Here is a 25,468-nt window from a genome sequence, read left to right as displayed (position 1 = left end):
CCGCGTATACCGTCGTCCTGCCATATCCCACGCATGATCTTGAATATTCCCTGAACACTCGCCGCGCCATGGCGCCCCGTTTGAACCTGGAGCCGCGTTTTCAAAACGTCAAGCGGGCATGTCACAACACTCGAAACGAATCCAGCACAAGCGCCGGCGATCGCACTATCGCGCGCGGGAAGCCGCCGCTTTCTGGAAGACATGCACGGCACAGTGGGCAGAGAGGAAGCGCCGCCGAAAAAGTGCAACCGCGCATACTTCCTATACAGGACAGTACAGCACATCGCGTTGCAACCGCGTCAGAAAAGCATGCAGCGACCATCGCGCTGGGCGATGGCCGTGCATGCCGGCCGCATCGGCATCTTTTCGGTGCAGGTCATGTGTCTGGTCCATTTGGTGAACCAGTACATGTTCGAGGTACGCGTTTGCAAAGGCGCGTCGATGCTGCCGACACTATCCCCGCAAGGCGACTTGGTCCTGCATATGCGCTCCCCATTCCTCCGTCTGCTTGCATTGACGCCGCTCGCAAGCTCAGATCTCAAGGAGCGGTTTTCAACCAAACTCCTGCCCCGAAAAATGGACAGCAGCGCGGGTACGGGCCTAAGAATGGGCGATATTGTAGTCGCTCTGTCGCCGACCGATCCATCGCGCACCGTATGCAAGCGCATCCTTGGAATGCCCGGAGATACGGTTCTTGTAGACCCCAGGCAAGGACATACCGATGACGATGATTTGGCTTTTGCCGCGTCTGCCATCCCCGAACTGCTTCAAGCGCCGTTGGCACGGATACACAGTGCCAAGATGGTAACCATCCCGCCAGGGCATGTATGGCTCGCGGGGGACAACCTTGCCAACAGTACCGACAGTCGGCAATATGGCCCGGTACCCATCGCGCTTGTCAAAGGGCGCGTTTTGGCGCAAATATACCCCAGGCCCAAGTGGCTCCCCAATACACTGCATATCCTATAGAATTTATTATGCATGGCGCACGAGCGCATCGAGCCGCTGTTGGAAGAGGGCAGCGTTCTCGAGCTTTACACTGATCTCGTGACGGAAGTGGTCTGGCAGTTTGGCCAAGAGTGCAGGGTCTGACGACGCGATGGGCCCCAAATAGGTAAGCATCGCAGGGCCGCCATTTTGCAGTGACTCGCTTGTCGGCATACGGATCGCGTACTGCAGTGCGTTTTGCGCTGGCACTGACGGCGCCTCCTGCGTTTGTTGTGCACGCCACTCGGTTACTGCAAGACGTGCATCGGAGTAAATTGTGCAGGTATACACATCCGGCTCGGTGTGCGAATCGACCTGGAGGCCGGTGAGCACTTCGGCGAGTGCTGCGCGCTGCTTGTGCGTTTCTACCGCTAGCATAAGCCGCGCGTGCTCTTCGCGCAGATGCACAAGCTCTTTTTGTGTTGCATCGTGCATCGCTGTTGCTTTCGATGTTGCTGTCGATGTCGGTGTAGCGGGCGAGGTACGCTCTTCTGCACTCAGCACCATTTCGGTCGGTGCCAGCATTGGCTGGTTTGTTTCCGTGGAAGCTGGGCGGCGATTCAGCATTACAAGCAACTGGTCCGTCGATGTGCCGCTCTGGCTTTGCTATTGTCAGTGGTGCTTGCACACGTACACGAATCTCCTCCCATGTCTTTTTTTTGTCAAAGCTCTGCGTGCTCTTGGTATAGTCAAATTCTTTCATCGTTAGGTTTGCCGGTGCAGAGACTGGCGTCGCCGTCCCTGAGCCTTTAGATTTGCGGCCGCCACGCTTTTTGTTCTTTGCAGCGCCTGTTTGCGACGGCGAATCCGGCGGCTCTGCACGCGGAATCGAGTTTACTGCCGGCTGCACGTTTGATACCAGTGTCGCGCTTGCGGCGGGGGGCGCGTTTGCGGTTGGCGTCGCGTTTGCGGCCGGCGTCGCAACGGTGCTCACATCCTGCAGCTCTTCTCGCCGCACGCAAGTAACCTGGTGCGTGTCTGCGCGCTCTACATGCAATGTCGCTGTGGTCGAATCAACACGCAAAATGCGACCGATATAAAACTCGCCGCTGCGCAGCGTCAACTTCACCGTTGCACCCTCGAACGAGCTCATGATGCAAAAACCAAACGGCGGCGCGCGGATACGGCGATTGCTTAGTAAGCTATATATTACTTAGTCAGCATGTTGGTATGCTACGCTGCAGCAGCGCCGCGCGAATGGACGTCGACGTCGCCCGGTGCGCTTTCGGTCTCTTCAAGAGCGAAGAAAGGAGTTGCAGTCGACAAGGCGTCTCTTTCATCGCCGAGTATTGCGCGTTGGATTTCCTGCGACATTTTCCAGCCCCTGCCCTCGTACGCGGCTTGCCCAGCTTCTTCGCCAGCGAGTCGCGCGATGCGCAAATTGTCGGACGGCGGCAGTGGCACTTGGTTCCGCCTGTGCTCTGCGTATTCCATATCGGCAACGCGCTGCTCCATCGCCTCGCGAATCTGTTCTGTGCGGAATACATAGAAAGAGAGCGTCGCGAGACAACCGCCCGCGACAAGATCAATCAGGTAGTGGTGCATCAGGTACATGGTGCACCAGTACAGCCAAAAACTGTATCCCCAATAGAAAATACGCACGTCCACGGAAAAGCGGCCAATGCGTAACTTGTACGGGAAGAAGTAGCTCAAAAAGAGGGACTCGCACGTCGCGGTCGCGGCGTGCAACGAAGGAAATGCGCCGAATACCACAGGCGCACCGGTAAAGGTAAGAGTGTAGCCATGCCCATGAAAGATGTGATCAATGCGCGCAAGGCCTGCCGGGGAGCCGCGCATCCCGTAATTGGCGGCAGTCAGGCCCTCGCGCAGTTCGTACCACGGCGGGGCACAAGGAAATGCAATTTGGATTAACACACCGACCAAGTTTGTAAATCCGAATGCGTTTGCAAACATTTTGACGCTGCCTTGCGGTGCAAAAACAAAGATGAACGAGGCAACGACAAACGGCGCGATAAAGTGGACTACGCCGTACGGAATCCATGCCAAGACATCAAGCAGTGGATGTCCAAACCGCGTCAAAATATCACTGATATTCGCGCCGTACCATATAGTTTCCAGGGTCGGCAGCACCGAGACCCAGATATGCGGGCGGGTACTTTCAGGAATAAAGCGGCAGGAGTAGTAGAGCACGAGCCACAAAAGAATGGGAGATGCTGGAAGGATAAACTGGCTCGTTATCGGAATCAACAGCGCAGCCGAATACAGCAAAGGCACGAGCAGCTTGTAAGGGAACGGCGGGTCTTCGACGATGACAATCGCAAACGTGGCAATGACCAGCATCGCGCCGTACTTGAGCCGCTCTACCCGTGACATTTTATACAAGCGAAATTTTTCGATATTCTCGCGCGGCGACGTGCCCAGTGTCAGCCGCCTCGCGGCCGCCACGACCGCCGCTACTAGCTCGGCAATCATCCGCTAGCATGCAGCGGCGCCGTCGCGCGCAAAATTGTGTATCACGTGATACTTGCTACCACCATGCAGGAGCGGCGGTTGGCGCCGCTGCGTGGCGTGGCGCGTGCCATGGGCGAGTGCGCGGTGCAAGCGCAGCAGTACGGGCGGTGCATGCTCGCAAACCACCAGCAGATTGAGCACAATGCGTGCGCGAAAGAATTTCGCATGTTCAAGGATTGTGTGCAGCAGCATGTATGTATGAAGGAGTGCTGACCCCAAGATGGGCCGCCGGTGGTAACTATCTCGTGAGGCGTCGCAACGCCGCGAGCACATCTGCATAGAATGTGGCAAGCTCGGTGGGATTTTCGCAGAAGCGCTGGAATGCACAGCGCTCCGCGTCTGCATCCGGCGGCGCGACACTTTTCTGCTGCGCCCCTGCCTTGTGTGCATGGAAATGTGAGGTATATAAGCGGTTGTGCAGCCTGGAATGAGTAAATAGAATGCGTACCACAAGAATCCATCTTCGCCGCCGAGCACCTGCACGAACGCAATGCCGGAGCGGTGAACAAACTGGGTATAATCAAAGTCCAAGGGCCGCGAAGAGCATACTTTCTCGATGTGCGCAGGGTAGCGGCTCGACGCTTCTTGGTCAAGAACAAAGCCAAACTTGCGCAAAAGTGCCATCTCGAAGAGCCGGTCTGCCTGCGTGGCGTACCGTGCAAGCACGTGTCGGAACAACCAGCACTCTGTGTCGTTGCGCGGCTCTGGCATCTTGTCTGTGTCGCTCAGCAAGCGCGAGGCGTCCAGGAGGTGTGCGTACGTTTCCAGCGCTGGCGGCGCCCGTGCGAGACGAATCGGCAGCGGCGCACGAAATGGGCTGTGGCACCCCACGTCTTTGATCTGCCCAATCGGCGCCTCGACAAGCCGGAGTCCGTAGCGGTCCACGGTGCGAGTCCATATCTGTACCACGTCCTCGATCAAGCGCGCGGTAGCCCCGAGCCAGTGGATCTGGAAGTTAAACCCGTTATCGGGATTGTGCGCAAGATCGTGGTGTAAAATAGCAACTTCTGCGCGGTCGCTTTTTTTTCCAGGGTCTAAATCGATCAGCATCGAGCGGCTCATTTGCACGCGCCGACTTGGTGCAGCCTGTTTGCTAGCTTTCGGACGTGCTTCCTGCCTTTGCGGCTCGCCGTGCTCGTCGAGGAGCACCGCTTGGTTGGTGAGCCGGTAAAAATAATGCCCATCGTGGAAGGCGTGGGCGTGCAATACATGCTCCAAGTACCCTTCCTTTTGCAGCTTCCGTCCGAAGCGTTCTGCATCCTCGCGCGACCGAATATCAGCGTACGTCTTGCATAGCCAGGTGACCAAATCCGTGCCGACAATCGTGTTGAAATACAGAACGCGGTGCCAGAGCCGATCGCGCACCTTGACCTCTGCCTCGCTCGACCGCAGATCCGAAGCGAGGAGCGCAAGTGATCGTGTGCGTGCCAAGCGGCGTACACTTTTCGGCTTCGTGGTCGTGCGCCGCGAGAGCTCGTCAGCGACGCCTTGCAATGCATGCAAAAATGCCTCGTCGAGCATGCTGCTAGACGGGTCCAGCGTCGTGGGCAAAAACCGCAAGACGGCGCCACGCGCAGACCGCGGCTCGTTTGGGGCGCGGTACTCCACCCTGGCAAAGAGCTCCGCGAGGCGATCGATGCCGACAAGCCGCACCTCTTCGTCGCTCAGCTTCTCGCCCGTGCTCGCCGTCATGGGCGGTGGCGAGCCTTCGGAAGGCACGAGCACGAATCTGGCGCGCCAAAAGCGCAGCGAGGGACGCAGCTTGTGCTCGTAGCCTGCGACAAGTGAGTCTAGATACGTCCAGTTGTAGCTGTGAGGATCGGGGTGTGCAAAGGTGGTATTGTGCACTAGGTAGCCGCGCAGATTGCGCGGCCAAATGCAACAGCGGTAGTGGATCGGTGCCGTAGAGTACGGGAGTCGCTTGATGTAGCGCTTGACGTTGATCATGCCTGCTTGGCGGTTGTAGGACAAAGAGTGGACTTGGTTCGTGGTTGTGAGGCAGATCTGCTCGCCTGTAGAAAAGTTGCCCGGGCGCAGGAGCTCAATGGGGTGCTGGACGAAAAAATCGGCGTCGGGGCCGGCGGGCGTGCCTGGGCGTGGCACAGTGCGCTCCACAAGCTGAAACCCCTGCGAGAGGCGCTGCAGAACCATTTCGCGCAGCATCGCAAGTGCCGCCGACGTACTGGAATCGCGGCGTAGGAGGAATGAATGGAGGTCGGAGTGAACGGAAACCGTGTAAGGGTAGTCCTGCCAGTCAGTTTGGAACTCGCGATCGCTGGGCATGTAGCTCGTAGTCAGCGGCAGGCACGCGGGCGATATCATCGACCACCACTTGACTGTGTGCTGGACAGCGCGCCCTAGAAATACGTGCTGCCAGCGCAGCAAGACAGGGTCCTGGTACGGTCCCAAGGTGCGCAAATTCGAGGGGTTGACCAAGGAGTGCACCGTAGATGGCTGTGTCTCTTTCTGTTTGGGCTCAAGCAGGATCGGCGTCGACTTGGAGAGCTGTGTTGCGTCACTGGCTTGCACTTGCAGCACAGGATCATCCTCGTGGAACCGCCCTGCGAGCGCTGCGCCGATCAGCTGTGACGCATTGCGCGCAGTGGTCCTCTGCTCGACACGCCGTGTCCGTGTGCGCATGCTTAGCGACGTGATGTGTCTCCATAGTGTGGGCCACGCCCCAGACGCGGACGCAACGTGCGGCGATGCATGTACCTGCGCTACAAGCTCGGTCACGGTCTCAGCCACCAGTGGCAGGCCTTTGCCGCTGGTGTCAAAGAGCAGAGACAAGGCCGAGCGCGACGGCCCGGGGTAGCCTGCGTCTGCATCAAGGCGCGGCGTGCGCGTGCGACTGGATGCGCTGCGCCGAGTGCTGTGGGCACTGTGCCGCTCGTGCCGTGCGTTTGGCGAGCGGCTGTGTCGCACGCGCCGCGCAAACGAACTGCGCTCGACAGCCGCGTCGCGTTTTTCCTTTGTAGTGCGCGACACGGCCTCGGCCATGGGCGGCGCTTTGGAAAACGACGGGGCAGACAGACCGTTCGTTTGGGGGCGAAAGATATCCGTGTCGTGCATGTCGCGCGCAGTGCGTCGCTGTGCAGGCGTGTTTTGCTCGTGTTTCATGTGTATGTAAGGAATCAAGAGATCCTGGCGCCCGCTGCCCATCAGCTCCATCAAGCGCAGTCCGTCCATCCTGCATCGCGGCACAAACCGATCGCTGCGAAAGTGCATATCCTGTTCGACGTGGTAAAAGCTGCAGTTGATCCAGTAGGGCAGGAAATAGTAGGTGTGCATCTCGTTGGGATGCGCGGTATTGTCCGTGTACAGCGGGGTCTCTGTCTCACTCTGTATGGAGCGCCGCAGAGCAGAGCAATGTCTGGCGTCGGGCGAGAGAGGCGCGGAGCGAAATTGAAAGATGGGTGCAGTGTGCAGCGGCATCTGTGTAAGGCACACGAGGTCGAGCGAGATACCTGATTCTGCCATGCGCTGGGTCGTGGTGCGGAGCAGCCGCTTGTCCACGAAGAAACTGCCTGTGCCCGCAGTCGCAATCAGCACCTCGAAGCCCGTGCGCGTCAAGTCGCGGTCGACATAGTGTTGGTCGTACGGATTGAGCGCTAAATTGATGGCCTCAAGAACATTGCCCCTGTGCGCGTGCGCAATTTCGCCCACCAAGACGCGCCCCATCGTGGGCGTGCCATCATTGTGCCCCTCAAGCGGCGCGGCGTGCTGCGTCGTCCGGGGCTGGAGCAGTATATCGTGCTGGAACCGGAAAAACTCTTCCTTCAGCGTGCGCACAACAGCCGGCCAGTTACAGTTTGACTCCAAGTCGACGATGACTTTGTAGTAGTCTGCATAAAACTGTCCCTCGGCGTCCTGCTGCACCGGCAAATTCGCCTGCTTTGCCTGCTCCTCTTCTGTGTAGAACACGCGCGTGAACAAAATGACAGAGACGACATGGTTCGGCGAGATGGCCTCCCACTTGCGGAGCAGGTCAGGCAAAAAGCCCTGCAAAATCTTTTCGTAGTAAATCTCGCCGCCCTCGTCAAACTCCCACATTTCCTTGGACATTTGGATGAAAAGGTCGTACTTGGCCGATTCAGAGCGGAAGATGGTTTTTGTAGACGGCGCAATGTAGCCGGACTGAGTGCGCTCGCCATCGATGTACAGCTTGCCGATCGTCGCGCGTAACCCCGACGGCAGCTGAATTTTCTGGCTCACGTACACGCACTGGTCCAGCAACATGTTCGCGACGCGCCACATGTCGGAGCGCCCGATGTACTGGTCCTTAAAATAAAGCTCTAAATGATCGATCGTGAATGCCGCGCGCGATACACGGCACAAAATTTGCTCGCTGCGGTTGGTATAGCCATACAAAGACGCAATGCTCGTTGCGACGCTCAGCTGCAGCTGTTGCTGCTTCGCGATCACATCCGTATCGGCAAGCGCCTGTGCAGGCTTAAATACAAGCACGCGTGTACGCATCCGAGACGATCCCTCCGAAATAGCGGCATGCCCTGCGTCGTCCGTGACGCCAAGCAGCTCCGTGTCCGAGACCTGCGGCAGCGCGACTTTGGGGTTCAGCACAAAGCTGTACGTTGAGAAATTTGGCGGCTGATGCGTCCAGAACGTGATGCGCCGTGAACGCACATCATCGTGCACATCCGCCAACTCCGCTGACATATCGAGCGTCGAGGGCTCCTTGCGTCCAGGCGCCGCCGCCGCCATTGTGGGAGATGCGCGTGTGGAGGCGTTGTGCACACATGCCTCGGCCGAAGGCAACATCGGCACGCCGTGTTGTCGCCTCCCTTCGTCTCCAGCGCAAATGAGTACGTGGTGCCTGCCAGCTGACAACAGACGTGGACGAGGTCGAAGACAGGGACGGCGTACGTCTCTCATGGAATGTCTGGCCCTCGACCAAGCTTGAGGCGACCCGCACGGTGGTGCCGATCGGGGCGCTCTACACACCGCTTAAAGAGCGCTCCGATTTGCCCCCGGTCTTGTACGAGCCTGTATCGTGCAAGCCGCCGTGCCGCGCGGTGCTGAACCCATATTGCCAGGTCGACGTGCGCGGAAAGCTGTGGATCTGCCCGTTCTGCCTGTCGCGGAACCCATTCCCGCCGCACTACAAGGACATTAGCAACACCAACCTTCCTGCGGAGCTTTTGCCGAAATACACCACCATCGAGTACACGCTGAGCCGCATGTCGCAGATCCCGCCGATTTTCTTGTACGTCGTGGATACGTGCATGGATGCGGACGATCTGAAGGCGCTCACCGAGTCGCTCGTCGTGTCCCTCTCGCTCTTGCCGCCGCACGCGCTTGTTGGTCTTGTGACCTTTGGCACCGTGGTCCAAGTACACGAGCTGGGATACGAGTTGTGTCCAAAGAGTTTTGTGTTCCGTGGGTCCAAGGACTACTCGCCCAAAGGCATCCAGGACATGCTTGGCCTTACGCCCGGCTCGCGACCCACGCCCGGCACCCAGGGCGGCCCGAGCCAGCCCAAGGCGACCGGCGGACAGATTGGTGCCGCGCGCTTCCTTTTGCCCGTGTCGCAGTGTGAGTACCAACTCACGACAATCATCGAACAACTTCAGCGGGACCCGTGGCCTGTAGCGAACGACAAACGTGCGCAGCGCTGCACGGGCGCCGCACTTAGCGTCTCGGTCGGGCTCTTGGAAAGCACCTTCCCGAACACGGGCGCGCGTGTCATGCTCTTTTGTGGCGGCCCCTGCACGGAAGGCCCCGGTCAAGTTGTCTCGACGGAGCTGCGCGAGCGGATCCGTTCGCACCACGACATTGAGAAGGACAATGTGCGCTTCTTTAAGCGTGCAAGCCGCTTCTATGAAAACCTCGGCCGGCGCGCGGCGCACAATGGGCATACGATCGACGTATTCTCTGGATGCCTGGACCAGGTGGGCCTGCTGGAGATGCACTCGCTGAGCAATGTCACCAACGGGAATGTGCTGCTTGTCGACTCGTTCCAGATGGGCATTTTCAAGCAGAGCTTCAACAAGATCTTTGACAAGGACGAGCATGGCAACTTGCTTATGGGCTTCAACGCTACGCTCGACGTGCAGTGCACCAAGGAGCTTAAAGTGTCTGGCCTTATTGGGCACGCCATCTCTGCGAGCAAAAAATCAGCGAGTGTGGGCGAGACAGAGATCGGTATTGGCGGCACGTCGGCGTGGCGCATTGCATCGCTTACGCCGCGCACCAGCCAGGCCATCTACTTTGAAGTGGCCACGCCTGCTGGCCAGCCGCTGCAGCCTGGCTCGCGCGGCCTGGTGCAGTTTGTGACACACTACCAACACGCTTCTGGCCAGTTCCGTCTGCGCGTCACGACCATTGCTCGCAACTTTGCGGACGGCGAGTCTGGTCAGATTGCCCTCTCGTTCGACCAGGAGGCAGCAGCTGTGCTGATGGCGCGCATTGCTGTATTCAAGGCTGAGATCGATGACAGCCCCGATGTACTGCGCTGGCTGGACAGGATGCTCATCCGTCTCTGCCAAAAGTTTGCCGAGTACCGCAAGGACGATCCCACGAGTTTCCGGCTGAGCGAAAACTTCAACATTTACCCGCAGTTCATGTTCCACTTGCGCCGCTCGCAATTCTTGCAGGTGTTCAACAACTCGCCTGACGAGACGGCGTACTACCGCCATATCCTAAACTCGGAGGATGTGAACAGCTCATTGATCATGATCCAGCCGACACTCATGTCGTATGGCTTCGAAGGGCCGCCGCAGCCCGTGCTCTTGGATAGCATGTCGATTCGTCCCGACGTGATCCTGCTCCTCGACACCTTCTTCCACCTGCTCATCTTCCACGGCGAAACGGTTGCACAATGGCGCAAGGCTGGATACCAGGACCAGGAGGGGTACGAAAACTTCCGCGAGATCCTCGATACGCCCCAGGTAGATGCACAGGATCTGCTCTGCGAGCGTTTCCCGATTCCGCGCTACATTGTGTGCGACCAAAACGGGTCTCAGGCACGTTTCCTGCTCTCCAAGCTGAACCCATCGACAACGCACATGACGGGCGGTGCGTACGGCAATTCGAATCAAGGCGCTGCTATCTTTACCGACGATGTCAGCTTGCAAGTGTTTATGGAGCACCTTAAACGCCTTGCTGTGGGCGCAAACAGTGGATAGAGCACCGGCAACAGGGGTAGACTGAAGAAGAGCATTTTGTGTTCAATAGGAATGAAGCAATGTTCGCAGAGGACTTGGCGCGTCGTGGTTCTAAATGGCGTTGTTTGCTGTCATGAGCTGCTTTTCGGGTGCAGACTACGTATGGAGGTTTGGTTATGTGCCGCCTATCCTACGCATTCCATCTTGGCAGCCACTACCAAAACAAAAAAAAAAAAAAAAAAAAAAGCTCGTGCATTGCTGCCGACTCGTTCGCTGCCAGCAATGCCTAGTCGTCCATAAGCTCGGTCAACTCGGCCTCCTCCTCGGCAGTCAACGCCACCCCTACCGCAGCAGGCCTCGTCTCTGTATCACGTTGCGCTTCCGTCGTCAGCAGGCGCGGCAAGGGCCAGCGCCGCACAGTCCCGTCCAGAGAAGTAGACACAATCCACAGCGTCTTGTCTTCTGCACGAAGCCACCTATCCAAGTGCGTGATTTCGTGCCAGTGCCCCTCGTGTGCCGCAAATTTGTGCACAGGCTCCATACACCATACCTCCAATTCGCCCTGCACGTCGCCCGTGATAAGCGCATCTTTTTCCCCGTCGCTTACGCCCAGCGGCAAGATGGCCGAGGCCGAGGCTGGGATACTGAGCAGCGCGTCGGCCATGAGCGGCGCCGCTGTACCAACTTGCGCGCCTGCATGCGATACACGGCCAGGAACAAACTTTTCGCGCGCGCCCTCCGACAACGGGAAGCGACGCACACTCTCGTCCGAAGAGGATACCCAAATATCCGCACCCCACTGGTCCTCTTCCGGCCCATACACACGCCAAGTAGCTACCATATCCAAGACCCCCGTCTCTGGCCCGTTTAACTCGCGGAGCACAGCGGCGTGTGCGGAGCGCTCCGCCGCGTCGTCAAACACAATTGCAGACTGCAGCACGCGCCCCATCGAGTCTGCAGAGAATGCGTAAAATGCATCGCTTCGGAAACCTGCATCGGGGCATGGCGGTAGAGTTGTGATACACACTACGGGGCGCAAATGTTCGCGGCATACGCCGGCAAGCGTAGGCACAGGGCATCCAACAGGCGCGTCCTTTTCCCGCGAGAGCACTTCGGCCCATTCTTCCGGCGCCTTGTCGGAAGCCCACTGGATCAAAAGCCGCAGATCCCAAATACGCACTGCCTTGTCGCTCGCGCCGCTCAGCAAGCACGCATGCTCTGCGTCGGCGTGCAGCGCCTTGATAAAGTCGGCCGCCGCATCGCGGAGAATAACAAGTGGCGCAGGGCGTCGCGCGCCGCGCTCGCCGACCGCCCAAATCCGTATGCTCTTGTCCCAGGAACCGGTAAACAAGAGGGTACGCCCATGAGCAAGGACGACCGATGCCAGGGCAGAGACGGGCCCGGTATGCCCTCGCAATTGCTGCAACGTCAACCCCGACTCCAAGCTGATGCCTCGCGCGATATGCCCAGACTCGGCGGTCCACAGAACGGGATCAGTAATCGAGCATTTGTGTGCAGTAATCGCTTTTGCTTTTCCGCCGTCGGCACCTGCGGCAAGCTCGGCAAGCTGTGTGGTATCCACCGGCGTCTCCTGGGCGTGGACTGTCTCGGTTTGCTGCAACGGCGCGCCGCGGCTCCCGAGCCAGATTGGATGGCCATACAGTTCGCCATGTGCTGTGCGCGCTGCTTTTTCTGCACGAGCGCGACCTACGGCGAGCGAGGTATCGGACTGAAACAGGTGGGTAGCACTGGTGGTATTCATCGTGTCCAAAAGCAACACAACCTCCACATTACGGACGCATGGCGCGGCGGTAGAAGGCTTCCCACGAATCGAACCGCGGCGTATCCACGTCCTCCTGCATGCGCTGCGCCCCAGCATAGTCGGCGTCGCGCAGAATAGGCGCGATTTGTTTCAGGGTATCGAGGTGCGCGAGCGCAGAGCGACGCGCGGTGTGCGAGTTGCGTGCACCGGCCAACGCATTCTGAAGTGCACAGAGTGCCGGCACGGACGGCGCGTCTTCGAGGATGCGTAGCTCGCACGTCTGCCACCGCATCCGTTTCACGCGCCGCACGTACTCTGCGACGTGCGACGCGGCACGCTCGGGCCGATCGGCAAGGAGAAGCAGGCCGGGGTAGCCCACCTTGATAATCCCTTGCAGACCCAGCTCGCCAGACCATGCATGCAGTTGGGTGATCTTTCTTGCCGAAAGGATGTGATGAAACGTCATCACCGCGCGCTGTGCCATGGCGGCATAGGCAGGACATGAGATTGGGAATTACGCTTTTGTGTGTTGGATATACGCGTGGAACCGCCGCGCTGCCCTTGCCAGAATGCTGCGTACTAGAATGCTTTCGCACGCGCCACTGTTGCGCAGGGGAGCGTCGACCAGTGTGCGAAACCTGTCTACTTCGCCATTCCGTCCAAGCTCGCCGCAGCTACTGCAGGCGACGCAGCGGAATGAACTGGCAATGCCTGTTATTATCGGATGTGCTTTGATTGGAGCGTAGGTAGTCTTTTGCTGAACACTGACACACAGTGGCCTGCTCGCGAAGCTGAGTATGGGCTCCAGTTCTGGTTCGAGCGGCAAGTGGGTAAAAGGCGGGTTCCAGTCGAAAATGGACAGGAAGGAAGCTGCACAGGTCCTTGGACTTCGGTACGTGCAGTAACGTGCTAATTTGCAGCGAGGCGAGCGTTACAAGGAACAAAATCAAGGACTCGCATCGTCGTATGATGATTGCGAACCACCCCGATCGCGGTGGCTCGCCCTACCTTGCGAGCAGTACGTGCTACAAACAACTCACGCAGAAATCAATGAGGCGAAGGATATCTTGGAACGCAACACGTCGCGCTAGAAAACCTTTGGTAGCGCACAGTATATCCCCTTGCAATGGTGTAGCCGAGGCACTGCTCGTAGCCATAAGACGGCCAGGTTGCCACCAGTGCACCACACTGGCACACCTTGTCTGACTTCTATATCACATCACTCGTCACTGCATATAATTCGGTCATAGATGTAGGTATTCACCGTGGCAAGCGCCACCGCCGAACTACGGCACATGCACGAAAGAACATACATAATCAATCTTAACGGGTCGTCAAGACCAGATGGCAACAGTGTGCAGCGGTGTTTTGAAAAATAGCATAGGGCCCTTACGCCTCGCTGATCTCACGCAGACGACGGATGGTGCTGCGCACCGTCGCGGCCGCAGTCGTGTTCATGGTCCACGCACCACCGGCAATGACCTTCTTGCAAGAGTGGCAGTTCCAAATACCGACAGCAGAGCGCTTCACAGTGTCCTTACCGCAGAAGGAGCACGTGTAGCGACTGTGTTGGGAGATTTCAATCTTCTTGATCTGGCGACGGAGCGACGAGCCGTAGCGCGTGCCGTACTTGCCTGTGATACCAACCTTTGCGGTGCGCTTAGACTGTGGCGGTCAGTACTGTTCAAATGAGTGCTGGCGTGTCCATAGTACGGCAGGGGAGATGACACATAAAGCACGGGCGCTGCTGCGCCAGTGCATCGACGCACTTGCGCACAATTGTTGCGCCGGCATCGCCCAAAGTCGTATCGTCAAAAATATGTATTGCCCGCCATACCAAGAACCACAGCCTTTCGTGTGGTGTATGCCAACACGATACATACCATGTTTGAATGCCAGAAGAAGAGGTGGGTCGGCAGCAGAAACGCTGGCGCGCGCACCCAGGCCGTATTAGTCACGTGAAAAAGTATAGTTTACACGTGACCGTATACGTGCTCGAAGTGGAGGTTGTGGTCGGGCCTCGCATGTGGCTCCGCGTAGGCTTGGGCGCCAGCGTGCGCGTCGCTGCGCCAGCAAGGCGTTTTGCGGCATGCGCACCGCTGAAGAATAAACGAAACGCAAAGGATGCACTGTTGGATCCGTTCCCGCTGCCTTTCTCGCCAGACTTGGACCCTGCACGAAAAGCCGACGGCGTGGACCTCGCCAGTGCATCCCAGCGCGTGGAAGGGATCGAAGTGCCGAACCGTGTGCCGAACCGCACTAACGAAGACCGGCCACGTAAACTTGCCCGCATGCAATACCAGTGCCGGAAACGCGGCACGCTAGAAACCGACCTGATCCTCAGTACATTTGCACAAAAGGAGCTGGCCAGCCTCGGCGACGACGAGCTCGACGAGCTCGATAGGCTGCTGGACGAGCCAGACTGGGATATTTTCTACTGGTGCACAGAAAGGAAACCCGTACCGGACCGTTGGGAAAGCTCTTTTATCACCGAAGGACGCCTGGGCCACCGCATCCGAGCGCATACGCGCAATGACGAGCGTACAGTACGACGATTTCCGAGCCTCAGTCAAGATATCCAGTCCCCATTCTAATTACCGCACTTGTACATATCGGATAGCGGTTCATAGTAGTTACGATTATGTATGCTGGACATGCACAAGGCGCGCATTTCTGCCTTGTACAACTATGTACCCTTCTCCGGCTTGCCGAGTCCCGTTTCTACCCCGTCTTGGATCGCGTACACCTGTTGGAACTGCTCCTGCTCTTCCTTGCTCATACCCTCCGTGAGCGATTGGAAGAGTGCAGCATGCTGAGTTTGTAGCTGGTGCACGACCGAGCGGAAAGGCTCGTAGACAGGCACGTTTTCAAGTGGTGATTCGTAAATGAGGTCATCGTCCTCGATATCCTCCAATTCCAAATCGTCCTCTTCCTCTTCTTCCTCCTCGCCATTGTCAATATGCGTGACCTTAGTGCGAAGACGCGCGGCCTCTTGAATAAGCAGCTCAAGGTACTCGTTGTCGTCGTCCTGCACATCCGCATCGTCGTCCACGTCATTCTCTTCTTCCGCCTCTTCCTCATCGTTTTCGTCGAATCCTTCATCGAGCGCGCGTTGGACTTCAACGCGCTGTGCGACCAATACAGGCAGCAGCTTGAGCTGGCGAGTCAATGCGCGCAAGAGGTGCGCATAGCCCGCCTTTATTGCCTCTGGCAGCGTGTTTGGATCGACGGAGAGGATGCTCAAGAGCGAGACAATCGTGACTTTGCATTCGTGCACTCTCTTAAACTTAGGCAGCATCTGGAGGGCATCGGTGAAAAACTCGGCTGTCGCCCCGTTCGCATCGAGCACCTGAAGCGCCATGTTAGGGTTGTAGTAAAGCGCCTCAAGGAGCACGAGAATACTCCATTTCCGCAGGCTAAACGAGGGCTCCGGGCTGTTCTTGCGCGAGTGCGGCAAGAGTGCGGTGATGATGCGCTCAAGCGCGCCGTCAACGTACCCCTTGAGGAGCAGGAGAATTACCTCGGCAAGCTGGCAAGCGGCAATCCGATCGCTAATCCCCAGCTGATCGCTCGTGATCGCCGTGTTGAAAATATCGAGCAGCATGTTGCGGTACTCTTCATTCTGCTGCAACATTTCTGTGCCGTACGACGCGCAGTTGTCGAGCGTGCCAATCATTTCCGAGAGGTAGTCGATGCCAATCCCCTTGAACGACTTGTACATAAGCGCAAACACATTCCACATCGCGGGCGAAATGCGCTTTTGGTAGTATGTTAGGACGTCTGTCAGCTGGAAGCAGTCATCGAACAGATCGATTGTTTCCGTCTCAATGGTGAGTGCGACGGCAGGCAGAATAACCTGCTCGAGCTCGGCCAAAATCTCGGGGCGCGACTCGGCAGTGGAGACCATTTGGTACATGGTGCTCAGGTTGCCCAGCGCCGCAAAGTACTTGTCCTCCTCATTTTGGTCCATGTTGAATGCATGGGCGCCGTCTGCCTCCGCGTCGCCGCCAGCCAGATTCTCGCGAACGAGGCGCATATAGATGCTTGCCAGCTGCTGGACGAGCTGAACAGCAAACGGCAAGAGCTCCTCGGCAAATGTGTTCACGACCTTTTCTTGCGTCGTCATCAATACGTCCAGGTCTGTCTCGTCGGAAAGCTTCAAGAACTCTTGCATCAGTCGCGCTGCGTTGGGCGCCATTGCGTTGTGTACTTCGTCGTGTCCGATCAGCTCGCCAATTGCCTCTGCCGCTTGTACTCGCACAGGAAGCTCTGCATCCATAATGCAGTCCATCACGCCACGGAAAGCCATCTCCAGTGTCTCGGCGTTGTGCCACTTCATCCCGACGTGATCAAATGTTTTTACCGCCGTGCATGCACTCAGGCGCAAAAATGCATGCTCGCTTTTGAGCAGCGGCAGTACGTGCTGGAAGAAAAAGAGGTCGAGTTTGTCCCGAACAGACTCGGCGTCGGTCATCTCTTTGGCAATGGTAATGCACATATTTAGCGCCCCGTCCAACTGGCGTGCATTGCAGTTTGCAGGGTACGCATTCATCACCGACATGATAAATGCCAGCGTGGGCTCAAACATCGACTTGGTCCGCTTCGTGACCGCAGTATGGAGCAGCGTACTGGCGGCACTCGCGACGGTGCCCATATCCTCAAGCACATCCGTACGAGAGCGGATAAAATCGATCGGGTCGAGTTCCCAGAGCTCCTCGTCTTCTTCCAAAAAGCACATGCGCGGGTACACAAACGACTGCACTAGCTCGGGCATCTGCGGCCGGAGACGCAGCCAGATAGTCTTGGGCTTGATACACTCGTTCAAGAATGTAAGGATGGAGCGCGTCACTGGGCGGCTGATCCATGCATTCTGAGTAATGTTTGCCTCGCATACTTGCAGGTACACCTTGAGAATCTCGGGGGCAAAGTGGTTCGAAAAGGTCTCTGCAAACGGCTTGTACGACTTCATGCTAGAAGACAGCTGCGAGGGGATGCCGTACCTGCTAAAAAGCTTGTTCAGAGAGAAGTAGGCCCATTTCTTTGTCTTCCACCACGGCGTTTTCTCGCGCGCGTCAACATCCAAGTCGGCGTCTTCGACGGGTTTCTGGACAATACGAAGCAACAGCGTGCCCCAGGGCACAATACTACCCTCTGATTGCTGGTGCTGTGTCAGTGTGACAAGCATGCTAATCTTGTACGTCTTGATGGCATAGTACAGAATCTCGCCCACAGCGGGCAGATTCGAGTGCGGCGAGTCCATCAGCGCATTCGCAGTCGCCAGAAGCTGGGGGAACGTGCGCGAAACGATGTCCTCCAGCTTCGAGTCCGTGTCTGTAAACCGGAAGCTGCGCACCGTCTCGAGCAATGCCCGCACGCCCGCATAAATGTCGGACTCGGATGTAGACGTAAGCAACTTCAAGATCTCGTCCAACAGCGTCGGCCATGCCTCAGGGTAGTCGGCGCGCACAATGGAATGGACAGCGGACGCAATGTGAACGCGCAGCGGTGCCGGCACGCCTGATATCGTCGGCAGCAGCGAGCCGCGCACCACAGCTCGATCCTGCTCGGCAATGCCCGTAGCCTCCTCGCCGCGCGTAGGTTTAACGCTCCACGCTCGCGCAATTCGGTTCTTCACGTAGCTGTGATTAGTTATTTAGGTGCGTACATCGATGCCGCCTGGCGCACAGACATGTCTACATTGTCCGTAGCAATGATTTGAAACGACGCAGACAGCATTCCCGGCTGGTTTTCCAAGCGTCGGAGCTCCAGCTCCGACGCGCGCCGCACATTCACATCCGGGCTGACTGTCAGTGCTATGGTGAGCAACGCACCTCAACGTAGAGGGGAAAAGGGTCAGTAGTGCTTCCATGTCGCCCCCAGCAAGTGTGCTACGCAAACAGCGACGAAAACGAACGTTGCACGTGGAAGCTTGCGTGCCCAGCAATGTGGAGGTGTTGTCTTTGCCATGCCGCCGCGCGCGAAGCGAAAGCTTGGCGGGGACGCGCCGCGGCTCTTGTTTACGCAGCGGACGCGGCCACCTGCAGAGTACGAAGTACAGCATGCGCCTCCAAGCCATATGCAGCATGCGCCGCCGAGTGGTGACCCAAGCAAGGTATGTTGTGCGCTACTCATGGCAGTCTGCATTATGCGTGCACAAGCGCAAAGTCGACGATGTGCAGGCGTGGCTCGCCGGCGCGTTTGATCCGAAAATGGGCAAGTACAGGGTACGTATACAACACACTAACACAAGCGCATGCTCGCTCTCACAGGCCCCAGCGGCGCGGGCAAAACCGCCACCGTGCGTGCATTGGCCAAGGCGGATGCGCTCGATTTCGAGATTGTCGAGTGGGAAAACAAGGATGGATTTTATGACGGCGGCATGCGGCGTATGTACCCTGCAAACTGACAACAGAATCGGCCATTGCGCGCTTTGCTGCGTTTGTGCACGCTGCACAACGATACCCAACGCTGCCGCTTGTGCCGCGCGGCGTGCCAATGGCTGCGCCTCGGCGCAGGAAAATCGTGCTCGTGGAGGACCTGCCGAACCTTGCGCACGAGGATACACGCGCGCAGTTTCACGCCGTGCTCGAGCAGCTCGTGCAAACGCCGTGCGCGCAAAATGTACCGATTGTGTGCATTATTTCAGACAGCGTGCCCATGGAAGAAGAAGGCACGGAGCACAGTTGGCGGGCGCGGCGCGAGGCGCAGATGGATGTGCGGCGCGCGATTCCTCCGAGTGTGCGTGTACACTCGAGCTTTGCCGAGATTTGCTTCAACCCAATGACCGCGCGCATGATCCAGTCTGCGCTGCTGCGCGCGGCGCCTGCCCAGCACATTCCACGCATGCTCCTAAACGAAATTGCTTCTGGTGCCGCGGGCGATGTGCGTGGCGCAGTGAACACACTTGCGCTCGCTGCTTCCGGACGGCACATGGATGCGACACAGTTGGCGTCGGCCATGCCTGCGCGCGCCACGTCGCTGGCGCTTTTTCATGCGCTTGGCCGCGTGCTGTACAACAAACGCGAGGGCGATCCCAAAACGGAGTCTGTGACCCCCCCGAAACTCGATACCCCGTCGCGCGTCGCGCAGCTGATGCAGTCGGTCATGCAAATGCCAACCGCTGCTTCTGCTCCCCCACGCCCGTGGCTGCAGGAGAAGCGCACAAGCCTGGTAAATGTCGACGCGATGTGCGCTCAGTTACCTGTCGATGCATCTACATTTGTGCTCTACCTGCACCACAATATGCCGCAATTCACCGAGTGTGTCGAAGAGTGTGCGCCGATCCTCGACGCACTCAGTGCTGCGGACACTTTCGAGATGAACATGCGCGCCGGCACAGCGCCGTATGGCCTCCTCATCACGATGCGCGCCGCATTGCTGGCCCTGCCTTCGCCCGTCCCGCGGCGCGGACAAGTCCTCACAAAGCCCGCGTTCTGGGACTGTGCACGGCGTCAAGGTGAGATTGTGCAGTGTGTACAAAACGCGCACGACGCGCTACACGGTACGTCGGCACTCTGCGATACATCTATGCATGCTATGGATGCACGCGCTGCCTTTGCTACCGAATCATTGCCATGGATCGCACAGCTCGACGAGCGTGTGCGGCGCTGTGCGGCGCCTTTTCTCGCATTTTCTCCGGCGCACACACTCGCCGTCCCGATGGACGTCCATGACGGTACGCCCGATTTCGACGTGCCGAGCGAAGCGTGCATTTCCCCGCGCACAGACCCGCCGGCGCCCGACGAGGGGCTTCCCTCGGGCGATGAACTAGACGATTTGTAGCCCTAGACGCCAATGGCTGTGGTGCCTACCTGCACGTGATATATTTCTAGTCGCCCGTCATAGGCTGCGCTGTCGTATCCGGGGTGCTGCGCCCCGTGAGTGGCCAATGCACCCGATATTCCAAGCGACCTGCAGATTGTCGGAAAGAGGTTCCGAGCGGCATCTTTGATCCTTCTTCCGCCTGCCTGCGACGTATTGCGAGACGCACCATGCTGCGCCCCACGCTTCAGAGACTGTCGCAAGCTCCGTCGCGCACTACGGCAACAAAAGGTTTTTTCAAACACCCCCGCATGCGATCTGCAGTAGTTTTGACCGGCGCTGCGATCGGTGCTTTGGCCGTCTATGCGCTCACGCCGCGCAAAAGCTCTTACGAAGACACTGTGGCGCAGGACGTGCGGGCTGCGACGCACTGGTCGCCTCCGACACGTGAGCAAATGATTCAGGCGCTCGAGAAATCTTCGACTGTCCATCTCCGCACGGACGGCACCCTCGAGCGCAGCAAGTCGCTTTTGGTTCCCCAGCACCGTGCCCAAGGCAGCAGCCCCATCCCTGAGGTGGAGCATGCATACCCCGTGCCCAAGGAAGGCGAAAATGATGAGGGCTTTGACTTGCTTATTATTGGCGGTGGTGCTACCGGTGCTGGTGTCGCGGTGGATGCCGCCACGCGCGGTCTCAAGGTTGCGCTTGTCGAGCGCGACGACTTTGGCGCCGGCACTTCGTCCAAGTCGACCAAGCTTGTGCATGGTGGTGTGCGCTACCTCCAAAAGGCCATCATGCAGCTCGACTATGATCAGTACAAGATGGTGCGCGAGGCACTCAACGAGCGCAAGACGTTTTTGCACATTGCTCCCTACCTGAGCGACTCTCTCCCCATCCTCATTCCTGCCTACAGCTGGTGGAAAGTTCCGTACTACTGGATTGGCACCAAGATGTACGACCTGATTGCTGGCTCGCAAAATATGAGTGCTAGCTACATGGTCAGCCGTAAAAAGGCGCTCGAGCTTTTCCCCATGCTCCGCACGCACAATCTCGCCGGCGGTGTCGTCTACTACGACGGCCAGCAGAACGACACGCGCATGAATATTGCGCTGATTCTCAGCGCAATCCAGCATGGCGCTGTTGCGACGAACCACACCGAGGTGGTGAAGCTGAACAAGTCGCCCAGGTCAGACGGCAATGGCGAGCGCATCACAGGCGCCCGGATACGCGACAGGTTCACGGGCGATGAGTTTGACGTGCGTGCCAAGGGTGTCATCAATGCGACGGGTCCTTTCTGCGACTCCATTCGCAAGATGGACATACCGACGGTACCCGAAATTGTCGTTCCTTCGTCCGGTGTGCACATTACCTTCCCCGGCTACTTTAGTCCCCGCAGCATGGGTCTGCTCGACCCTGCCACCAGCGACGGTCGCGTGATTTTCTTCCTCCCCTGGCAGGGCTCGACGATTGCCGGCACTACGGACACTGCAGCCAAGGTTGAGGATCAGCCGATTCCCGGCGAACAGGAAATCATGTGGATTTTGGACGAGGTGCGCAACTACTTGAACGCAGACGTGACGGTTAAGCGCTCCGACGTGCAGAGCGCATGGAGCGGTCTCCGCCCCTTGGTCAAGGACCCCAACGCCAGGGACACGCAGAGCCTTGTGCGCAACCACTTGATCACCGTTTCAGACAATAACTTGCTCACGATTGCAGGCGGAAAATGGACAACGTACCGCGAGATGGCCGAGGAAACGGTGGACCGTGCGATTCAGCTGTTTGATCTCAAGCCCTTGCGCGCTTGCATCAGCAAGAACGTGCGCTTGATTGGTAGCCACGAGTGGTCGAGGACCATGTATGTGCGTCTGCTGCAAGAGTACGGCTTAGATCAGGATGTTGCCATGCATCTCTCGACGTCGTACGGCGACCGTGCATGGAGTGTGCTTGCGATTGCGGAGGAAACTAGCCAACGCTACCCAAAGACGGGCATTCGCCTTGACTCGCAGCACCCCTACATTGAGGCCGAGGTTCGCTACGCGACCCGTATGGAGTATGCTGCCAAGGTCGCCGACTTTATCGCGCGCCGCTCGCGCTTGTCGTTCCTCGACACGCAAGCGACCATTGAGGCGCTTCCGCGTGTGATTGATATTATGGGCGAGGAGCTTAACTGGACAGAGACGCGCAAGCTGGAAGAGTTCAAGGAGGCCATCTATTTCCTTGCAAGCATGGGTGTCGATCCATCCAGGTGCGCAGAGCTTGCTAGTGTGCCGCTTGTCGATGCGCGCCGCTGGAGCGAGACTGGTTCGACTCGCGTCCCATCCGTCGTAACGCCCTCTGCCTGATTGCGCAGCGACCGAGAGCGTCTACCAACCCCAGCGCATGATTGTTGGTGCACATAGGTTTTTCTAGGGAATATGGACTACTGAACCGTAGAGCAGGTGTGGGCAGTGACGTGGGTGCTGTGCCTGTTTTAGTGTGGTGGGGTAGTGGCGTGAGTGCCGTGCCTATTTTTGTGCGGTGGGGCAGTGACGTGCGTGCCGTGCCAGTTTTCGTGCGGTGATGGTGGTGATGCGTCTGCGCCCAAACGTCTATGCGAACGTCGCATGGCGCGCAATTTCTCCGCACATGCCGTACACAGCACAAGCTACGGTAAACATCATATGGGCATACCTTGACGAGCGCCTCTTTATGCACGCGCTGTACATGTCCTTCCACCGTCTCTGTCTCCTGATATGCAAAAGGGACTTCGTACTCGCTTAGCGCCGTGCGCGTGCGCCGTTTATGCCGCGCACAGCGCTGATTTGCACAGGTATATTGTCCGATGCCACCAAGTACTTCCTCTTCCGTCCGCCAACGGAGTGCGATCCCCCGGGTCCGGTAGTGTTTCAGATTCGCAATAGCAAACTGGTGAGTAAAAGCGATGCGTACCTCTTTGTACAAGGAGTCGTAGTATGCACGCGCGAGTTGTGCTTCGTAGCTATGTGCAAGATCATCTGTATGTAAAAATCGCGCATGCTCGCGCAATATATCAAAGTCGGTGCGTCTGGGAGGATCGGCCGTTTGCAGGCGTCGGTCGTGCATTCGCGTCGTGGAACCAAGGTGGAGGTGCCTTGTAAAAAAGTGCAGCGCAAAGCCCGCGGCCCTACGAAATTATCGTACATACATACACCTGTCTACAGTCTTGTGTCCTCATGTCGACACCGATCCTGCAAGCTGACTGCGTTTGCGCGCAGTGTTCATAAATGGACGAAGCACCCACTCGACGTCAGCCTCTTTCTGCTCGATCGTGCCCTGCCGAATTTCGTACGGGCGCATATCGAAGCGCGGCCCGACCTCGGCAAGATGCGCCTCGCGGTGCGACGCCACAAACACATGATGACGAAACGAGATAAAATCGTTAGTGTTTGCAAACGTCATCACGCGTTTCGCATCTTCTTTCGGCACAGGGAACAAGAAACGAAGCACATTCCGCACGCGATCGCCAAGCCGACCCCCGAATCCGTCAAAAATCAAATGTGGGTACTGTTCGCTCACAGTGCTGTCGCTGTGCGTCGCGACTTCATGTCGCAATGTGACGTTGTGCAAAGAGAACAGCACGGTCGGCCCGTGAGGAAAATGCGAGACGACCATGGCATCCGGCACACCACGGTGCTCATGCACAACGACCAGGTCCGTCATTCCATTCGCACGTGCGGCAGATGCAAGTTCTGCCATGGTATAGCCTCCGCGATTCAATCGCGTCGAGTTGGGGAACACAAACCGGAGCTCCTTGGCAAACTGCGACAGTCGCGAGGACGGATTGCGCGACGTTGTAACCAAAATGCGCGGATCGTACTGTCCAGCGCGTGCGTACTCGTCATCGATCGAGCTCTCAGGTTCGGTCTGCGCGGCGTCCAGCGTCAGGTGCTTGGCAAGCTCCTGCGCCTCTGCACCGCGCAACTCCGGCGGCAACGGCTTTCCGCTCGCAAGCGCCTCGCGGATCTTTTGTTTACGCTCGTATATCTGGCGCTGTTTGGACTCGAGTGCCTTTTTGTACACATACTCGCGGCGCTCTCGCGCTTGTCGACGCAGCATGCAGCGCGCAGGAAAAATTGCGGCGCAACGAGGTCGTGTCACGTGCACACCCTTGCCTCTTCTCCATGTTCGCATCGCTGGCGCGCTGGTCGCGGACGACGTACCGTGGCGCGCGCGGCTCGGGACCGGGGCGCTCTGGCAAGACCGATGCGCGCTCGTCGCCGGCCTCGCGTCCCACGGATGTCGCTGCGGCGCACGCTGGCCATACCTTCAAGCGTGCACAGCGAGGCCTGTACGACGGCAAGATTCTGCAGTTCGGCAACTCGATCCCAAACTCGCGACACAAGACGGGCAGGCGATGGGTTCCGAATGTACAGTCCAAATCCCTGTGGAGCGAGACGCTGCAAGCGTGGATCAGCACTCGCGTGGCTGCATCGGCACTGCGATCCATTGAAAAGCACGGCGGCTTGGACCAGTACTTGGCCAAGACCAAAGGCACGCATCTCGGCGACTTTGGCCGTACATTGCGTGAACGTGTAGCACGCGCGCTGCGCGGAAAACGTATTGGCGAATGACGGTAGCTACGGACGTGCGCGACGACCGCGCTTGGTCATGCTGCGCATTTGCTTTTCCTGCTTGACGCGTGTGCGATGTGCATTTTCCAAACGAGCTACTCTCTGGGACTGCTCCGGCGCAGTCTCGCCTTTTAGTCCTTTGGCAGCAACGCGCAATATTTCGGCGTGCATCTGGCGTGAGGAACAACGCATCCATACCTTTTGTAGTGCGTCTTCGACATTCTGCCGCTGTGACCTAAATCGGTCGCTGGCGACCTGCAATGCGTGAGTGGATGGGGTATAGAGTGGCTGTGTGAGTGTTGCGTGCACGTACCGAGCCTGTCGCGAGCGCTTGGGCGAGTGCCGCAGGGAGTGCATGTTCACCCAGTATAAACTTGGCGCGCACCTTGGTATTTACTGGCATCAGTCGCGCCGCACCGCTTACCTTTGTTCACATTCTGGCCGCCGTGTCCAGCGCTGCGCATGAATTGGAGCTGAACATCGGCTATGGTGAGCCAACTAGGACGTACTTGGACCGAGCGGCCTTGCGCGAAACGCGTCTATCCACGCTCTACGTGTGCTCATATCTTCCCACGCCACTTCTGCAAGTCGTGCACGACTAGCATACCCACGCACGAGCCGCTGCATCCATGCAGGCATGTGAAGTGTGAGTGGTACTTTTGAAATAATTTCATTTGTGCGCACAGAAACGGGCCGCGTCGCTTCCTCGCCCCGAACCAGAGCAGCTCCGCAATGTCCGACGCCAAGCTTTCGCAAAAAGAGCTTTACGATTT

General features: G+C 58.0%; 15 protein-coding genes across 15 annotated transcripts; 7 read left to right on the top strand and 8 right to left on the bottom strand.

The window, feature by feature from the left end:
- Positions 1-333: 333 nt before the first annotated feature.
- Positions 334-969, top strand: MVES1_003977 (uncharacterized protein; the record flags this gene model as incomplete). The annotated part of the gene is made up of 1 exon (XM_056208787.1): positions 334-969. One exon carries the CDS (start codon positions 334-336, stop codon positions 967-969), a length of 636 nt encoding a protein of 211 aa, XP_056064762.1.
- Positions 970-975: 6 nt separating this feature from the next.
- Positions 976-2,080, bottom strand: MVES1_003976 (uncharacterized protein; the record flags this gene model as incomplete). The annotated part of the gene is made up of 2 exons (XM_056208786.1): positions 976-1,593; positions 1,622-2,080. The coding sequence occupies 2 exons, from the start codon at positions 2,078-2,080 to the stop codon at positions 976-978; spliced, it is 1,077 nt and encodes a 358-aa protein (XP_056064761.1).
- Positions 2,081-2,160: 80 nt separating this feature from the next.
- Positions 2,161-3,321, bottom strand: AUR1 (Phosphatidylinositol:ceramide phosphoinositol transferase (IPC synthase); the record flags this gene model as incomplete). Its single annotated transcript, XM_056208785.1, has 1 exon — positions 2,161-3,321. One exon carries the CDS (start codon positions 3,319-3,321, stop codon positions 2,161-2,163), a length of 1,161 nt encoding a protein of 386 aa, XP_056064760.1.
- A 376-nt stretch (positions 3,322-3,697) lies between these two features.
- Positions 3,698-8,181, bottom strand: IML1 (vacuolar membrane-associated protein iml1; the record flags this gene model as incomplete). Its single annotated transcript, XM_056208784.1, has 2 exons — positions 3,698-3,881; positions 3,908-8,181. The coding sequence occupies 2 exons, from the start codon at positions 8,179-8,181 to the stop codon at positions 3,698-3,700; spliced, it is 4,458 nt and encodes a 1,485-aa protein (XP_056064759.1).
- Positions 8,182-8,278: 97 nt separating this feature from the next.
- SEC23 (GTPase-activating protein S23) lies at positions 8,279-10,604 on the top strand (the record flags this gene model as incomplete). Its single annotated transcript, XM_056208783.1, has 2 exons — positions 8,279-8,282; positions 8,311-10,604. 2 exons carry the CDS (start codon positions 8,279-8,281, stop codon positions 10,602-10,604), a joined length of 2,298 nt encoding a protein of 765 aa, XP_056064758.1.
- Positions 10,605-10,869: 265 nt separating this feature from the next.
- Positions 10,870-12,345, bottom strand: MVES1_003972 (uncharacterized protein; the record flags this gene model as incomplete). The annotated part of the gene is made up of 1 exon (XM_056208782.1): positions 10,870-12,345. One exon carries the CDS (start codon positions 12,343-12,345, stop codon positions 10,870-10,872), a length of 1,476 nt encoding a protein of 491 aa, XP_056064757.1.
- A 28-nt stretch (positions 12,346-12,373) lies between these two features.
- Positions 12,374-12,829, bottom strand: MVES1_003971 (uncharacterized protein; the record flags this gene model as incomplete). The annotated part of the gene is made up of 1 exon (XM_056208781.1): positions 12,374-12,829. One exon carries the CDS (start codon positions 12,827-12,829, stop codon positions 12,374-12,376), a length of 456 nt encoding a protein of 151 aa, XP_056064756.1.
- Positions 12,830-12,929: 100 nt separating this feature from the next.
- PAM18 (mitochondrial import inner membrane translocase subunit TIM14) lies at positions 12,930-13,436 on the top strand (the record flags this gene model as incomplete). The annotated part of the gene is made up of 4 exons (XM_056208780.1): positions 12,930-13,087; positions 13,121-13,237; positions 13,266-13,363; positions 13,390-13,436. The coding sequence occupies 4 exons, from the start codon at positions 12,930-12,932 to the stop codon at positions 13,434-13,436; spliced, it is 420 nt and encodes a 139-aa protein (XP_056064755.1).
- Positions 13,437-13,734: 298 nt separating this feature from the next.
- Positions 13,735-14,231, bottom strand: RPL43 (60S ribosomal protein L43; the record flags this gene model as incomplete). The annotated part of the gene is made up of 2 exons (XM_056208779.1): positions 13,735-14,010; positions 14,229-14,231. The coding sequence occupies 2 exons, from the start codon at positions 14,229-14,231 to the stop codon at positions 13,735-13,737; spliced, it is 279 nt and encodes a 92-aa protein (XP_056064754.1).
- A 138-nt stretch (positions 14,232-14,369) lies between these two features.
- Positions 14,370-14,939, top strand: emi5 (Succinate dehydrogenase assembly factor 2 mitochondrial; the record flags this gene model as incomplete). The annotated part of the gene is made up of 1 exon (XM_056208778.1): positions 14,370-14,939. One exon carries the CDS (start codon positions 14,370-14,372, stop codon positions 14,937-14,939), a length of 570 nt encoding a protein of 189 aa, XP_056064753.1.
- A 92-nt stretch (positions 14,940-15,031) lies between these two features.
- Positions 15,032-18,214, bottom strand: NMD5 (Nonsense-mediated mRNA decay protein 5; the record flags this gene model as incomplete). Its single annotated transcript, XM_056208777.1, has 2 exons — positions 15,032-17,984; positions 18,177-18,214. 2 exons carry the CDS (start codon positions 18,212-18,214, stop codon positions 15,032-15,034), a joined length of 2,991 nt encoding a protein of 996 aa, XP_056064752.1.
- A 96-nt stretch (positions 18,215-18,310) lies between these two features.
- Positions 18,311-20,127, top strand: rad17 (RFC checkpoint protein Rad17; the record flags this gene model as incomplete). The annotated part of the gene is made up of 4 exons (XM_056208776.1): positions 18,311-18,457; positions 18,504-18,569; positions 18,596-18,731; positions 18,758-20,127. 4 exons carry the CDS (start codon positions 18,311-18,313, stop codon positions 20,125-20,127), a joined length of 1,719 nt encoding a protein of 572 aa, XP_056064751.1.
- Positions 20,128-20,417: 290 nt separating this feature from the next.
- GUT2 (glycerol-3-phosphate dehydrogenase) lies at positions 20,418-22,448 on the top strand (the record flags this gene model as incomplete). Its single annotated transcript, XM_056208775.1, has 1 exon — positions 20,418-22,448. The coding sequence occupies one exon, from the start codon at positions 20,418-20,420 to the stop codon at positions 22,446-22,448; it is 2,031 nt and encodes a 676-aa protein (XP_056064750.1).
- An 847-nt stretch (positions 22,449-23,295) lies between these two features.
- On the bottom strand, positions 23,296-24,180 carry IMP4 (snoRNA-binding rRNA-processing protein imp4; the record flags this gene model as incomplete). Its single annotated transcript, XM_056208774.1, has 1 exon — positions 23,296-24,180. One exon carries the CDS (start codon positions 24,178-24,180, stop codon positions 23,296-23,298), a length of 885 nt encoding a protein of 294 aa, XP_056064749.1.
- Positions 24,181-24,245: 65 nt separating this feature from the next.
- MVES1_003963 (uncharacterized protein) lies at positions 24,246-24,695 on the top strand (the record flags this gene model as incomplete). The annotated part of the gene is made up of 1 exon (XM_056208773.1): positions 24,246-24,695. One exon carries the CDS (start codon positions 24,246-24,248, stop codon positions 24,693-24,695), a length of 450 nt encoding a protein of 149 aa, XP_056064748.1.
- Positions 24,696-25,468: the final 773 nt, after the last annotated feature.

Source organism: Malassezia vespertilionis, chromosome 9 (assembly GCF_029542925.1).
Source record: "Malassezia vespertilionis chromosome 9, complete sequence".
Lineage (NCBI taxonomy): Eukaryota > Fungi > Basidiomycota > Malasseziomycetes > Malasseziales > Malasseziaceae > Malassezia > Malassezia vespertilionis.
This window is presented reverse-complemented; position numbering and strand designations above follow the sequence as displayed.